This window comes from Hypomesus transpacificus, chromosome 20, assembly GCF_021917145.1.
Source record: "Hypomesus transpacificus isolate Combined female chromosome 20, fHypTra1, whole genome shotgun sequence".
In the NCBI taxonomy this organism is placed as follows: Eukaryota; Metazoa; Chordata; class Actinopteri; order Osmeriformes; family Osmeridae; genus Hypomesus; species Hypomesus transpacificus.
This window is the reverse complement of record NC_061079.1, coordinates 2,710,388-2,726,946: the sequence shown is the minus strand read 5'-3', so window position 1 is coordinate 2,726,946 and position 16,559 is coordinate 2,710,388. Positions and strand designations below refer to the sequence as shown.

The 16,559-nt window shown below is 44.6% G+C and overlaps 1 protein-coding gene across 2 annotated transcripts in view; it reads right to left on the bottom strand.

Annotated features, from left to right (window-relative positions):
• Positions 1 to 12,499, bottom strand: part of acsl6 (acyl-CoA synthetase long chain family member 6) — a 29,060-nt gene extending 16,561 nt beyond the window's left edge. The window contains exons 1-9 of one of the 2 annotated variants that reach the window (XM_047043161.1): positions 11,947 to 12,499; positions 10,807 to 10,966; positions 4,049 to 4,269; positions 2,516 to 2,630; positions 1,826 to 1,890; positions 1,539 to 1,702; positions 1,263 to 1,344; positions 679 to 778; positions 73 to 251 (exon numbers count right to left, since the gene is read on the bottom strand). In XM_047043161.1, coding sequence (XP_046899117.1) covers positions 73 to 251; positions 679 to 778; positions 1,263 to 1,344; positions 1,539 to 1,702; positions 1,826 to 1,890; positions 2,516 to 2,630; positions 4,049 to 4,269; positions 10,807 to 10,852 — 972 coding nt within the window. In that variant the 5' untranslated portion in view covers positions 10,853 to 10,966; positions 11,947 to 12,499. Of the gene's footprint in view, positions 1 to 72; positions 252 to 678; positions 779 to 1,262; positions 1,345 to 1,538; positions 1,703 to 1,825; positions 1,891 to 2,515; positions 2,631 to 4,048; positions 4,270 to 10,806; positions 11,185 to 11,946 lie in introns of those variants that run through there. The other variant, XM_047043162.1, reaches the window with a different exon arrangement.
• Between the last annotated feature and the right edge of the window lie 4,060 nt (positions 12,500 to 16,559).

Sequence of the window (16,559 nt, the reverse complement as noted above, 5' to 3'; positions counted from 1 at the left end):
AAAGATTTAAAAGAGAGTGAGAGACAAGTGAAGAGCAGTGAAAAGGGGGGCCGAACAGACAGCCCTCTGTACCTCCACGTCTCTGAGTGCCTGTATCTGCACACTGCAGGCCTGCCCTCTCTCCACCAGGGCGGCGTCAAAGAGGTCCATCAGGATGATCCTCTGCAGCCCCGCAGTCTCCTGGCGCTCCACGTTACCCAGAAGCACCTGGGCCTTTGCCACATTGTCGCAGATCACCGTGGAGATGTCAGCTGAAATGGAGTGAAGACGCCGGGCTGAACATCATATGCATGCTGGGCAAATGCTGTACATACAAATGGGACACACGTGTTTGTGTCCACGTATGTGCTCACACTGAATAGCCATTTAAATGCATTCAATTTTTTCCCTAAATTCAGGAAAAAAAATTGGGGTGTTTGTGTTGCGTGGGTGTGTGTGTGTGTGTGAGTTGAAAAATAAATGATTTCCACACCTATTGATTCTTTAATGCAAAACACACAGCAACTCTATGTATTCAATCACATACCATTACAACTGTCAAATATAATATCAAAAGCTGTTGAATAATTATGACCAAAAATGACCATAATGCATGTTAGTGCCAAGTCTGTGTCTGTGTGTCTTTGTGTGTCTGTGTATCTGTGTGCATATGTGAGTGTGTGTGTGTGTTGGTCATACCAGTGTTGATGATGAACCGTATGGCGTCTGGCCCCAGAGTGTCGTACAGAGGCACCACTACCATGGAGTAGGTGTAGCAGGCCAGCTCAGAGATGATCCACTGCAAGTACATGTCACAGGTCATAGGTCAAACCAGAGTGTAAATGACTCACATAACAATGTAACAACTACAATAATACATGTCTACATGGGTCTAATGGATCTTTACCACTACATAGTACAGGCTAGACTCAACTCCACGTGTGCTTTGTTTTCCACTGCCCTACTATACCACCTCAATGTAGCCTGGTCTTAGTCTTAGTGACGCCTCATGAAACTGCTATTACTTTGTTTTCAGCAAGACACACAGCACTGTCACTGAATCCTTTCGTCAGTAACACAGGAACATATGCAACTCCTCAACTGATAACAGTTTGGTTTGGTTGCTATTTCATTGAGTAGTCAAGTGAATAAAACAAATGTTGGGCTCTATTATAAACAGTGGCTCTATTTTAGGCCACTATAAAGTAGTCTGGCTATTTCAAAATGTTCTGTGTCAAGATTCTCTCTGACCAATCAGTAGTCTGCAGTATTTTCGTAATCACCTTTTGGTCTTGGCTCGCTTGGAACCACGGCGAAGGTTCTACCAAAAATGTAAAGTACCAGGTAGGTGGGTACCAGATTGGCCTGATGGAATCCCAGAAAAGGCGTATAGAGTCGAGCAAGTAACGGGTAGTGGAAAAGGACCATAAAAATGTACATGGGGTCCACAGAGAAATACTTAAATCTTAAAAAATGCTGAAACACCTGTGAATACCTTCTGTATGATATAATGTTGTAAAACTACATTCAGTTCATATCTCAAAAAATAGAATACATACAGCTCTACTGTCATCATCGGAAGCCATTGCCATACGTGCATCCTTGTCTCTGTGTGCCTCACCTCTGGTCTGTTCTGTGCAAACACACCGATTAACTGATCTGGGCTCGGCTTGCAACCCTGGGACAGCAGGCCCGACCCAAGATGCTCTGCCCGGCTCGTCACCTGGAACCGGGAGATTAAGCAGATTGGTTGAAAAACAGGAAGAGGGACAGATGCTCTGAGGGGATTGGTTGTAAAACAGGAAATGAGAAAGATGGTCTGAGGGGATTGGTCAAAGAACCTCACCTCTTTATAGGACAACCACTGGTAAGGCTGGTTAGGTAGCCGAGAACCAAGACAAGGTCCATCACCTGCGTAAAAAAAGAAGAAGAAAAAAGAATTTGCAGATGTTAGTGAGACATTAAACTAAGCAGCCAGCCAGTCAGATTATCAACCCTTGCCAGCCACCCAGCCAGGTTGCGAGCCAGTCAGTCATTCAGGCAGTCAAACAAGCAGTTAGGGCTTGTAATATTAAAAGTGTGTATGTGTGTGTATGCGTGTGTGTGCGCGTATGAGTGTGCGTACATGTGTGTGTGTGTGTGTGTCTGAACCCACCAGACATGTGGAGGCCTCTCTAGAAGACCTCATACATGGTCTTTCAGGCAGTCAAGCAGACAGTTATGGCTTGTAATATTCTGCCAGTCAGTACTCCAGGGCATTCAGACAACGATAATAAGATACTGCCAACTCCTACGTTGTCTGTTGCCATGGAGCCTGGGTAGGTCTATTTCCTTGGAAAACAAGAAGCATTCCTGCTGAGTTGTCAAGCAAAGTATAGTTCCTGGGTGTCTGTGTGTTTGTGTGTGTGTCTGTATGTGTGTGTGTTCTTTATGTGTGTGTGGATGCTTGTGCCTGTATGTGCAAGTGTACGTGTGTGTGTGTGCATGTGTGTGTATATGTGTGTGTATGTGTGTGTGCGTGTGTGTGTGAACTCACCAGATATGTGGAGGCCTCTCTGGAAAACCTCGTACATGGTCTTGGCGTCCTCATGGTAGTGTGTCAGCAGCTTAGGGCTGTCCCCCAACATGGACCTGCGGCCCCCATCCTCACACTGGGGGGGGGGGATAGGGGCGTGAAATGGGTGTGAGGGTAGGCAGGGGAAAAAAACTTGTTAGACAGAGTAAGATGTGCTGATCCACTGCACTGTTCTCCTGCTCTGGTTCTGGAAAAAAAACACTGACTGACTGCAGACTCAATCTAAAGTTAATCGACTCGGATTAAGACTTCTTCAAAGTGATCTCTCTCGTTCTCCTGTGAGGATTCTTGATGAATGAGTCTGTGTGGATCTGCGCATGTGAAGAAATGGCTCACAACCAGACGAAGCACAAGAACACAGGAAATGCATACTGAAACTAAACCCTAGTGTGGTTGTGTGCACGTGTGTGTGCGGATCACATTTCCACACAAACAGGGGTGCAGATGGAATTTTTGAACTGGGGGGGACCAAGCTGTCAGCAAATGATTCCAACCCAATTAGTTATTTTGTGTAATGTAATATATATGTATATACATATACATATACAGTCAGACTGGTACTATATAGATATGTAATGTTTATTGTAGCTTCAGTATATGAAGCTGCAATAAACATTAGTATGTCAATCACGCACTAAAACTTCATGCCCTCTGCAAATGTTTTATTTAAATATTTGCTGATCTCAGCAGGATGTAAATTATTACAAATATAACAATGTGTATGTAAACGGTATGAAGTATAAACACTTAAACAATAGATTTACATAAAAAAAATAAGTATAGCCTTCATAGCATGAAATGTGAAATTACATTTACACTTTAAATTTAATATATTTAAACTTATAAATTAAAAGGACTTTTCTTTGTAATTGTTTTTCCAATAATAAACTAAATTGATTACAAAAAAAAGAATTCCCTCTGCAGCCAAACAAATGTACCCTCTAGAAGCAGACTCAATAGGTCCCAAAAACATCTCTCCTCCTTTCATTTCCCTGAAGATATTGATGGGCTGTCTGTCTTGTGTGTCCAGTTTGTCAAGTCTGTCTTGGTGAATATGGCACACAGCAATACCATTGAGCCTTTTTTGTGTTATGGTTGATCGCAAACAATAGGTTAATGAAAGAGAGCAAGCCAAACATTTCAATTTTAACCAGTCAAACGAGCGGGGCTACTAACGTCATCTCCATGACAACCAGGAAGACGCCAAGCCTAAAAGCACAAACGCCGGCTCCAAAAATACTTTAACATTTTCAAGAGTTGTAGAACTTTTGTGTGGCCAATGTTACACACGCTTATACACGCTAAAATCGCGTAATCAGCTGTACAGTTATGAACTGATGCTTGTCGCCTTATGTAGGGAGAGTGATGGGGACGGATCGGGGTCACTAGGAACCCCAGATGTCCCCCAGTGCCATCTGCGAACATGCACACAAAAGACCATAATCCCAATCACAAGACGCTTCCAACACATCTCACGCCCATCAGGTTGCTTACTGGCACTTCCTCCGACTGGTGGGCGAGGTCGCAGGGTGGGTTGATGGGGCGGGGCCGCGTGGCCAGCCAATAGGCGAGGACAGCGGTGAGAGCCCCAATTCCCACCAGTGTGGAGGTGGGCAGTGATTGGAAGAACTGGCCCAGGTCATCCAGCTCGGGCAGACGCAGGGCACTGAGGAGGTCCTGGGATTGCATCCTCTCCATCAGGGTGGAACTCAGCTCTGGGGGGGGGGGGGGGGGAGAGAAAGTAAAAGGAGGAGAGGGAGATGGAGAAAAGGAAGATTGAGCCGTTAAGTTAAGGGGAAGAGATTAGAAATGAGCAAGTGAGACAGAGAGAGGCAGCAAACGGTAGACAGAAAGGGGAGGAGAGGGATGCAGAGTAAAAGAGGGAGCAGGTGCAGGACAGGAAGTGAGAGTAGAGAGGGGGAGATATTAAAAGAGACAGTAAGAGAGAATGAGGTCAGACTGGTAAAACTCAGCCCTGGCTTGTTAACTTCAAACCACAGAAGGCATGACAATGGAGGTGCCAATATTGCTGACACACACAACTCAAGTCACACCAGGACAGAACCTTTTTTTTTTCTTGTGGTCATGCATAATTGAATGTTACTCATTCATCCCTATGGAATGACTCATGCACAGTACCACCCACAACAACCAATCAGAAGCACAACCCCAGTTCATGGATACATAGTTCATGGATACAGAGAAGCAAACACCAGATAAACAGACACTTCTTCTACATAAATGAGAAGATTCAAGAGTTTTTTTGATTCCCTCACACACACAGACACATATGAACACACACACACACACACTAACAAACACACAAATAGGCACACATACAATCACACATGACACATTCACACAGACACACACACCTGTTTTTAAATGAGTCACTGCACCACGATACAGTTAAGCACTCGTGTAAGTACGTGGGATCACGACTGGGTTGTGTCACACGGGTGAACATCATTCAAGACATGAACATCACTAGTGAGAAAAATATGTTTTCTCAAAACCCGAATCTTTCAGGTAAAAATTTGGGTTGTAATTTCCGGCAAATATAACAATATGAGTCCAACGTAATGTTTATATTACATATAGATCAAAAAACGTTTTTACACTGAAATAAATGCCAAAAATCTCGCTCGCACGCAATGCGCACTTGCGTTCCTGTGAAGTTTTGATTTCTGCTCATATCAAAACTTTGACTAGGTCCTAGGTTTGGGCTAAGCCCCGAATGTTTACAACATATGGCTCGGGCACTGGTGGGGATGGGCTGATTTTGGTATTTACACTCCCGGGCTGAAAATGGGTCCCACTCCGGCCCTGGCCACAACTGCCATAGCATGTGTATGAGTGTGTGTCTGTGAATGAGAGCCGTGGTTGGTCATGTCAGGTGTGTCATTCAGAATCAACATGATCTAACGGTCCTGGAGTATTAAAGAAAAGCACCCAAGTGGGCATCAAGAATGTGCTCCAAGATATGAGCAGTGAAGAAGACTTCTGTCTGGGCTGCTCACACTTTTACGTGTTACTGTAATACTGCGGACTCAGGAGAGAGTCCCATGGAGAATGAGGTGTCTGTGTGTGTATGTGTGTGTGTGTGTGTGTTTGTGTGTGTGTGAAAGGGTTCCGTGGAGTGGGGGGGGCTAAGGAACATGCACTATTCTATAAATAGCAGCTTTCTTTATCTACTGACAAGCCTTTTCAGGCTAAGTGTGTGTCTGTGTCTGTGGGACAAACAGACACGATACAGAAACAGAGAGAGAGAGAGAGAGAGAGAGAGAGAGAGAGAGAGAGAGAGAGAGAGAGAGAGAGAGAGAGAGAGAGAGAGAGAGAGAGAGAGAGAGAGACAAAGAGTTACAGAGGCTGTCCTTAGCTTTCCGTAATAAAACATCAATAGCCAAGGCAGAGGAGAAATCATCTTCCACCTCATCAGGACAATACAATGTGTGTACCAGTACCCACACACCCACACACACCTCCACACACACAACCCCCTCTCCAACACACACACATCCACACACACACGCATACACACACACAGGGGTGTAGCCAGATGTTAACATTCGGTGCTTGGCCCAAACCTAACATAGAACCTTGACTCACCTTTATTTGACCTCAGCTAGGGACATCAATAGACAATGCTCGAGCAAAAAACGTAATTAAGATTAATTTGAGAGTTTTTTTGTGTTTTGTATAGGCTAATATAACTATTACGTTGGACTAGATGTTATCCTGACTGTAGGTGCCAAATACAACTATATCATAAATCAACAGGCAATTTCAAACGTTTTTCAAACATTTCTTTACTCTTTTGGAAAATTCCTATGATACCACGTTTTTGCCTGCATTCTGCCATTTCTTCTGTAGTCGCAGACCATCAGACCCAAACCACCTCAGACAGTTAGTTAAAGCTCGAGACGTTTACTGACATGTTAGAGACACTGCATTTATTTTGACAGACTGTTACAGCATGTTACAAATACTCACATATAAACAGTTTTTTTTTGTCGAGGTATACAAATTATATTCAGAGCTGCACTCGAAGGGTTTGGGGCTGTAGCCCCGGAAAAAATGGCAGGCGACACCACTGCACACACAAGATACACACACTCACCACCTTCACACCCACAAGACACATACACACACATTGACTAGTGGGAAGTGTATGAATCATGTAAATTCTAGTGGCTTTTCTAAGGAACACAGTCCACTGACAAACAAGTGGGTATACACTCATTCAACTTGTGATGGTACATTCCAGGGTGCTGTAATGTGTGTGTGTGGGTGTGTGTGCGTGTATGTGTGTGTGTGTGGAAGCCCTCTGTTCCTTTCTTCCCCATTCTCTCTCAGTTCCTCACTTTAACAAACATGAACTATGTTCCTTCTTATTTTTTCTCTTTTACAAACACACTACCTCTTTTATTTATTCTCTCTCTCTCTCTCTTTCACACTCAGAAACTGAACACTGTACACTATTTGTCCTAAAGTAACCTGGACACATATACCCGCTCTCTCACTCTCTCTCTTTCTCTCTCTCTCTCTCTCTCTCTCTCTCTCTCTCTCGCACACACACACAGCTCAGAACCAGCTATCTTTAGAGCTAGCTCTAGCTGAAGGCTCATGGCCTCTTTCTTGCTAAGACCATCATATCCCATAGTGCACCACACATCATCAACAGCAGCAACCCCCATCAGACAGACCAATAACAGACAGGGCTCGTAATTTGTAGAACCAAAGCCATAATCCACAGATGTTGGCACTGTGCCACGCCTGGACAGGCATTGCTGTTATTCTCATTCCAAGGCTGAGACAAATGGCTGGACAGTTGCGGATACCCGCAACAACCTCTCCTAGGCTAGATCAAATTTATAAGCAAGGTTCCTACAGGTTAGATACATGAAGGGTTATACTGTGCAAATGATTCCTATTGGCCAGAGACACCGAGGGCAAGTGAATGCGGTGGGGGTTTACTTCCTGTGCCCATAGAGGCTTAAATCCAGGCTCCGCCCAACCCCCTCCCCATCTGCGGAGCGTCAGCAGCAATTAGGCTCTGCTAGCGAGGGAGATTATGCCTTGCTCTCCCGGAGACGGACGTGCTAAACCAACCCCCTGCTCTGCCACAGCTATTTAAAGTCATCTCAGTCTCTCTTTCTCTCTGTCTCTCCTTCTCTTTCCCTCTTCTCTTTCTTCTCTCTCTCCATCTCTTTCGCTCTCTCCAGCTCTCTCCTTTTGTCTCTCCTTCTCTCTCTTTTCTCTCAGTTCAGTCTGTTCTTCCCCTACTGACCCCCCCTCTTCTCCTGTTTTCTTGAAGTTTGTGTACAGAACAGGCAAAGGAGTGGAAGAGAGCTGTGACAGAGAAGAGACAATGAGTTGAGAAGAGTATAATAGACAATAGAGCAAAATAGCAAAAGAGAGAAACTGACGAGCAGATCAGAGCAAAGCAGAGCAGAACAAAGCAAAGTAGAATAGAAAAGAGCAGAGTGGAGGAGAGCAGCGAAGAGAAGAGCAGAGCAGTGTAGGAGAGCAGAGCGGAGTAGAAAGGAATTGAGCTGAGTGGAGAAGAGGAGAGCAGAGCAGAGCAGAGGAGGCAGGTGTGAGGGGATGTTCTCTAAGACTAGCCAGGCATGTTCCTACAGCACCAGCCAAGAGGGCCTGCGTCCCGAAGCAGGGCCGAGGGGGATGACCAGCTGTGTGACTAGACGAGGACGCAACATGCTAGCATCTGCAAACGGGTTAGAAACACTTACAGGCCGTCCGGTAAGAGAGGGAGCAGGAGCTCGGTGTCTGTATCCTCAGGCTAGATATTTCATATATATATACTTCTCTTTAGAATTGTGATTACCACCTTACTCCCTCCCTTCCTTGCGTCCAGCAAGATTACGCTGAGACAAGCGAGAAGAACAGAGAGAAGCGATTTAGCCTAGTTTGTGCCTGGCTGGCCACCGTATCACACCACCCTCAGCAGACGCTCTCGCTAGTCACTCTGCCTCTCTCCCTCCCTCCTTCCCCTGCCAGCCGCGCTCTAGCCCTCCCTCTCCTCTCTCTAAGCTAGCGTTGTCATTCTTCAGTACATGCCACATAGGCCTCAGGATGCACATGTACAACCTCAGATGCACAGACACACACAAACAGTCACACACACAGACACATGCACACACACTCAAACGCATATGCATACACACACTTATACACTCACACAAGCAGAAACACACACATAGAAACACACATGCAAAGCTAGCTAACTTTAACAACAGACACTCACGTCCCAAGGACAAACAAACAAGCTCTGAAAACGGCATTAGAACTAGTTCCCAATTTATCAATAAATATGAAAGCTGCTTCCCCTTCATTAAAGTTATACTTCCCCACAACCAATGGTAAATACAAACTGTTATGTAAATCATATGTGGGAGCAGCGGAGTGAGGGATATACAGCTAGACTATGAGAAATATAAAAATGTGAGTAAGGAAAGAAACAAGGGAGGAAAAGCTAAAAGCGAGGAAGCCCTTATTCAGCCCTTTTACACATTTGCCAATGCAGCCCCATATCCGGGTCTAAAGAGCTCACTCTCTCACACTGTCTCTCTCCCTATCTCTCTCTCTCTTTGCCTCTCTTTCTCTCTCCGACTGTATAACTTTGTAGTTACAAGTGAATTACTATTACATATTCTCGTTGAATTCTAATTGCACAGCTATGTCCTCTATGACACATACATATAATTATCAACCAAAGCCCACCTCAATGTATTCACTCAGAACAGCCCAGGTAACCTATTCAAACTAAACAAAAACCCCATCAGTATCCTGTTTATACAATACGCTGAACAAAAGTTTAAATACCACATGGCCAACGGAATGTTTATGTAGGCAATATCTGTCAAGCGCTATTTCAGTTAAATTATTGAACAAAGTGAAATAATAGATTTACAAGTCTGTCTACATCATCCGATGGTCACTACAGCTAAATTATTCAATACGAGGAGCGGCATTGCATTCAGCGCTCGAGTGGACTTGGTTACAGTCAAAGCTTTGAGAAGACAGTAAGCACGAATGGATCTTGCCTGCCTATCTCACTTCATCATAAGCAGGCTGATGTGTCGATTCCGTAAATGGAATATTATAAAAACGTACGACGGAAAAACGCCCCTAAAAGGAGCATTCGGTGGAAAGGCCTTCTGCAAAGAACGTTACCCGGTATAAGAGTCCGACATGCGCTCGAGCTGGCCGGCCGCAGAATTTCAGCACCCTTGTCCTGTGGACAGCTCCGTCCAATCACCTATGCCTGCTGCAACGCGTGAGGACCCGCGTCACACTGGAACAACCCCCCACTGTGGAGTGGATGTGTGATGTATGGGCAACCATTCTGCCACGTTGCTAACTGGATTTAATCGTATGCAACCATATAGGGTAAATGTGCACCCCTTATAAACATCTCTAAACATCTCTAAAATACATTAAATAAACAAATCGAATCGGAACAAAGACAAAGGTAGCTGAATGGCTAGCATGATGTTGGTTAAAGAGGTGGACAGATGCGCGTTTAAATTCCCATGTAGGGTTAGATTAATACGACCTCAACAGCCGGTCGACTGAAAAAGGATGCATATTTAGCATGGCATGTGACATTAACTACAACTGTTTCCAATGCATATCTTACAGTCTTTGATTTGTAATTCCAAAATCCGTTTCTAATCCTACATAAGTAACAATAGGCGACAATGACATGGCTAACATTCTTGCGTTCAGAGGTTTTGAGCTATAACCTGAGACCATAGGTGCCACGAATTTCCTAATTATAATACACACGCCTACAGTCTACTTAAAGTAGTGCCAAGCCTCCTGTATCGTACAAAATCAATTGAAAATTACTTGTAAAAATATAGAGCAGTTCTTCTCCGGTATTCATCAGGACATATTCATCATGTTGGTTAAACCGTATGCTGCAGCATGAGACAGGGCCTAGCAGGTAGATAATATCCACTTTTGGACTAGGCCTGTTCGCACTAGGCCATAGGCTAATGACTGTAACTTGCTAATATATATCACTCTCATTCTATTTGATCAATAGCCTGAATTAGCCGTGCCGTGAAAGTAGATAGTTAAGTGAAAAATGGGTTAAAGGAGACAGGCAAGTCACTGATAATGCTATATTGATTCGCTTCCCCAAGACAGGTGAAATAAAATTACCATGACAGTCTAGCTTTATGAGCAAGAATCAAAAACAGGCAAACGAGTGTAAAACTCACCTAACAGAATCCAGATTGACCCAGAGACCAGAACGAAGGCAAGCATGTCTTTCTCATTGAGTCTGCTGTCGCAGCACACAGGCCGGGCGAAGGAACTTCACAACTGCAACATCCACTGCGGCGGCACACCGGCAACCAAGGGAGCTTAAACGGAGAGCCTCTGGGTGATAATACAAATGAGCCGGTTTCACGTTCAGCGTGAACACAGACTACTATTATATCGGGAATGCGTACAAGTGAGAGCATAGATTTTATTCCCTTCCCCTTAAATTAGGAGTGAATGAGCCTATAGCAGCATCCTTCACGACATCAGTAATTTTACCGTGTAGGCTTGGCTACCCTGCGCAACGGCCTACACCACCGAAATTAAAGCGCTTACGTCGGAGGAGATGCGCGATTCCCGGGGAAGGTTACTGGGATGGGGGAGGGGGCTCACCGGTGTTTTACTCTTGCAGTTTTAATCTATAATGGCATTATTTGAGGAGATATTCAATACAATTCTATCAATGTACTCATTCGCGGCTTAGACATGTCACATTTCAGTTAAATGTTTAATGCCTAATAACAATTCGTGTTATGAAGGATTAAAATCATCTTAACAGCCTGTACGTGTTAGACAACTAGCCTATGACATTGTCAACGTCCCAATATTATTTCAACATAAATGCGTTTAGTTAGGGGTCTAGAATTGACATGAGGGTTTACATGTTTAAGGGTAATAATATTTGTATCCTACTGATACACTATTACAGTATCAGCAGAAGCTGTTTGACACACAGTTACCCCGTCATGTGGTACACGCCAGTCTCCTCCTATCTTTCTAACCTTGAAAACTCTCCTCTCCTACCTATTTGACCAGAGAGGGCGCACTACCGAATTACGCAGCTGTGAGACGGAGCAGCTTGCGTTTAAAAACTAGGTTGCTTTGCTCGCAGTTTAGAACGCAATTTTCTTTTTAAATGACAGATTTAATTTTTTTGTTTTAAATTACAGATTTACCTGAAGATTTTGTGGTCGTTTAAGCGTTATTGCTTCTGATTCTTGAACGCTTATATGCTATGGGCTAAGACACATAGCTGCAGGTCCCACGAGCTCCACCCACTGTAATTACCTTATTGTGTCAGCAAGCACATGACTGACCTTATCCAGGGGATCACGGTCAGGACCTCCCATCTGTTACTTCCTGTCATGCCACTGGCTACTTCCTTCTCAGCAGTTTATAGGGAGAAAGAACATAAGCAGAGTCCAAATGTGTTTTAAAGCTGCCCTCTGTTATCTGTGAAGGCTGTATGTTTCACGGAGAGGTCACTAATGAGGGCCTCTCTTTTAAGATGAAATGGAAGGATGAGAGGAGGGTGGTGGAGGAGAGGGAGGCAGGTGGGCACACACAGACGACTTAAAAAACTGTGGTAGCTGTCCAGGGCCTCTCCTCATTCATTATCTCCCCACCTCACCTTCCCTCCCTTCCTCTCACCCTCCCTTTCTTTGAGTTCCCTGAGCCACCAAAGCAGATGGTCTTGTGGAGATTGTATGCACAAGCCAAGCACCCACCCTTGTTCCTCGGCTCAAAGCAAATGCCCTGATGGATCTTGGTGGTACTGCATTTCCGTTTTGGCATCTGGCTCATTCGATTAATTTCAAAATATCCCAAACTATCTTCCTCCATAATTTGTTTCTGTTCTCAAACCTGGCTCAAAATACTAGCTATTTCATCGTTTTTTTTCTGCTGAATTCTGCTTAGTTGGAAACCAATCCAAAATGGGGAAACTTGCTCTCCATTTATTTTTTATTAAAGAAATCAAAGACTTATCAAAGACTGCATTTACTTTATTATGAAGAACAGATCATGGTGAGACACTACTGTGCAAGACCAGACGTTCAACATTACGCTGACAGGATCTCAGATTTCCAAGACTCAAATTGAAGCCCTTAATGCGCCAATGAGAACTTTCCATAGAAACAAACAGGTTGGCTGTGAAGTACCTTTTGGAAAATATAAGAATCCTTATGCCCTTTCAGATTTCCGGTTCTAAATTTAAGATAAATTACCGAAAACAGGATGATATTGTTATCTAAGCCATCCACCAGTATTGAATTAAAATGTCTTATGAAGGTTAGCGAAGTTCTGTCAGGCAAGACCGATCCCTGCACTCGGGCATAGGCTCCACAATAATTTTTCACTACTGAAGACCGATTTATAGGCTACTTCTCCGTTTTTACGGAAACTGACACAGGGAACGCCCTCTCCGATGTGAAACGCCCTCTCCGAGACCCTCGGATAGCTCTACATGCACCTTCTGATTTTCCTGACTATCCGTCCGTCCGTCATTTTACGGATACCCCTTGGCTGTGATTGGTCCGTATTAGGAACTGCTTGCCTCAGGGGAGGGGGCGGGGTTGCCGTGACCATAGACCTCTCCTTAGCCTTGCCTCTCCCTATTGAGCCCCATTGTACCGAATTTGGCTGCAGTTCCACCAGAGTTCCACTGGGGGTGATCGCGAGTGAGTGCATGTTGAATGGGAGTCTATGGAGCTAAACGGCTAAATTTGTCTCTTTCGCCTGATTGTCGTTATGAAATCTCTGATTTGATTGTAGTTTTTGCATGTTCAACATAGATTATAGGTCGAAAGTTGAATGAACGAGTACCCATGTCCTTTTGATTTCTTACAGGGTGAGTCATTGTTGACCATAACACGCTAGCATTCTGCTAATGAATGCTGATTGGTTAGTGAAGGACTGATACGACCAGAGCTCCCGCTTGATGGCATCCGAAGCGGAATCAGAATGTCAGAGCATTAGCAACATTAGCAACAACATTAGCAAGCCCAAACTCTTTTTAGCATGTGTATTGACAGGAAGCGCCTAACATGTCAGCTGTGACCCTCACCAGCTCTCCACCGGTGTCCCACAGGGCTCCGTCCTTGGACCCCTCCTCACTTGGACCAATCATCACCTCCCATGGCTTCTCCTACCACTGCTACGCCGATGACACCCAGCTGTACCTGTCGTTCCCCCCGTCCGATCCGGGGATATCAGCTAGGATTGAGGCCTGCCTCGCAGACATCTCCGCCTGGATGACTGAGTACCATCTCCAGCTGAACCTCGCCAAAACAGAACTTCTCATCATCCCGGCCAAACCCTCCATCTCCCACAACCTCTCAATCACCCTGGGATCTGCGACGGTGACCCCCTCATCCTCTGCCAGGAACCTTGGGGTTACCATGGATGACAAGCTCTCCCTCACGGCCCACATTGCTGCGGTCTCCCGGTCGTGTAGATTCACCCTCTACAACATCCGGAAGATCAGGAGATACCTGTCTGAGTACTCCACCCAGCTGCTTGTCCAAGCACTTGTCCTCTCCAAGTTGGACTACTGCAACTCGCTGCTCGCCGGTCTCTTAACATGCGCAACCCGTCCTCTTCAGAGGATTCAGAACGCAGTGGCCCGCCTGGTCTACAATCTACCCAGACGCTCCCACTCCTCATGTCCCTCCACTGGCTACCCATCAAAGCCCGCATCAGATTCAAGACCCTGGTACTGACCTTCCGAGCAGTGAACGGGACTGCACCCGACTACATCAAGTCTCTCCTGCAGCCTTACACCCCCACCCGCCACCTACGGTCTTCTTCAGACAACCGCCTGGTGGTCCCACCGCTCAAGACTGCTCGGTCCCAACACAAGCTGTTCTCCTGCCTGGCCCCCCAATGGTGGAATCAACTCCCCACCTCCATCAGAGACACAGACTGTCTCTCCACCTTCAAGAGAAGGCTCAAGACGCACTTGTTCAGAGAGTACAACGGTACTTAGGAATGGTTTGCTGAATCCAATGCTAGTTTCCTCAAGGATCACAATGACTTGCTTAGAGACTTGTTGCTCTTGTTGGTTAGTGGTAGCTGATTTAAACTGTTGTATTCTATTTTTAGTTAATCTTATATTTTCATTTTACTGTTGCTTGTTTTTCTACAGGTACACTTGCACTTACAGATTCATGTTGTTTAAACTTTAACATGCTAACTACATGCTCTTATGTTTTTTCCCTTTGGCACTTATTTTTTGGGTTGTTCACAATGTGTGCTTGTTTTGGCTACCCGCAATGCTTTGGGGCTATATTGTTATTATTATCAGTGACCTATGCACTTTGTGAAGCTCTCTCTTGGAAGTCGCTTTGGATAAAAGCGTCTGGTAAATGAATAAATGTAAATGTAAATGTGTAGTTGTCGATGCCTTGAGAGAAAAAAGTAAGTGACCAGAGCTTGCCGTAAAGCAGTAGCTCTGGTCGTACGATGTGTATGACGTCAATGACATTTTCAAAGGCTTTTTAGAACAGAAAGGCGACTTTAAAACAATCTAACAGCCAGCAGTGTGTATTTTTTTTGCCTACCATTTCGAGAATTCAAATACTAGACAAAAAATGATGTCCTGAGAAAAGTGGATATTGAGGGGCATAGCTCCATAGACCTCCATTCATTCTGCACTCGCTCGTTAGCGCCCTCACATGGAACTGCTACCAGTTCAGAACCCGGAAGTTTCCCGAGAGTGGCAGTTTTCTCTATATTAGACATTCTCTGATATAAGGCTAGATGTCTTGATTCGTGCACTCCCGTGAGGGGGTGCCAATCCAGAGAGTCATGCATCGGGTGATACAACCATAGATATATATAGTTATTGCGATACTATCGCTAAAATTCGATATATCGCCCAGCCCTACTTTGGGGTCCACCGAGGGCTAGCGGGTCCCTATGAAAGGGTTGGGGGAACTTTTCGCTGGGTCCATTGTAGGTCTTGTCCTTCTGTTACTGTGTGTGTGGGGGGTAGGACCCAAACGCGGGAGAGGTAGCCAGTTAAAGTAACAAAAAAAGAGTTTATTCATCAAACTGGAAAAACAGACAGGGTAAGGGTAAGGGCAAGGGTAAGGACAAGACAAAGACTGGACACAAAATAGGAAGCTCAAGACACAGATGGACACAATGACACTAACGAGAATTGAAACCACTCAATGAGACACAGGTAAATACAATGGCAGACACAGGGAAACGCTAGAGCAGGGCAAAACCAAAAACGGGGGGAGGCATGGCTGTGGTTGTGAAAAGAAGAGCCCAACGTCTTAGGCTGCGTCCTGTTGAACCATGAATCCCATTTGAGGCTTTATACATGGCGGCGATGAGGTTGACCATACAAAGTTCAGCAAAGTTTTTTTCTCCCAAGTTTACGACTTTAATCATTGGAAATCTAGACTTTCTGTGACTTTATAATCACGGATAATCTCCAACTTTTTTTTCGCATATTGATGATTTACCTCTCTATTTTTTTTCACCTACAATGGCCCTAATATGCCGTCTAACAAGTGCTACTGCTCAAAGGTTACTCCGAATTTGAAGATTTAATCAGAACGCCAGGTAACACCTCAAAGTCTGTAAAAGCCAGGAGAGAGGGCTGGCAAAACGTAGCAGACAAATGTGTAAGTGGTGACCAAGTCAGATGTTTTATCACTCATTACAGCGCTTTTAAAAGGTACTTTTTAAATACATTTGACTGACTGACTATATATTTTTGTATTTTATTAATTTAATAATTACTTTGTTTCAGGGGCGTAGCTAAAAAATTGTTGGGGGGTAGGCCTTGAAAAATATGGATAGGCATCTTTTCATTTTTTGTTTTACTTATTTACGTTTAGTTGAGGCCAATTTTTAATCGAATATGGTAATTTCAAAAGCTCTGCGATCCTTGCACTTTCCGCAACAGGTTTTTTTA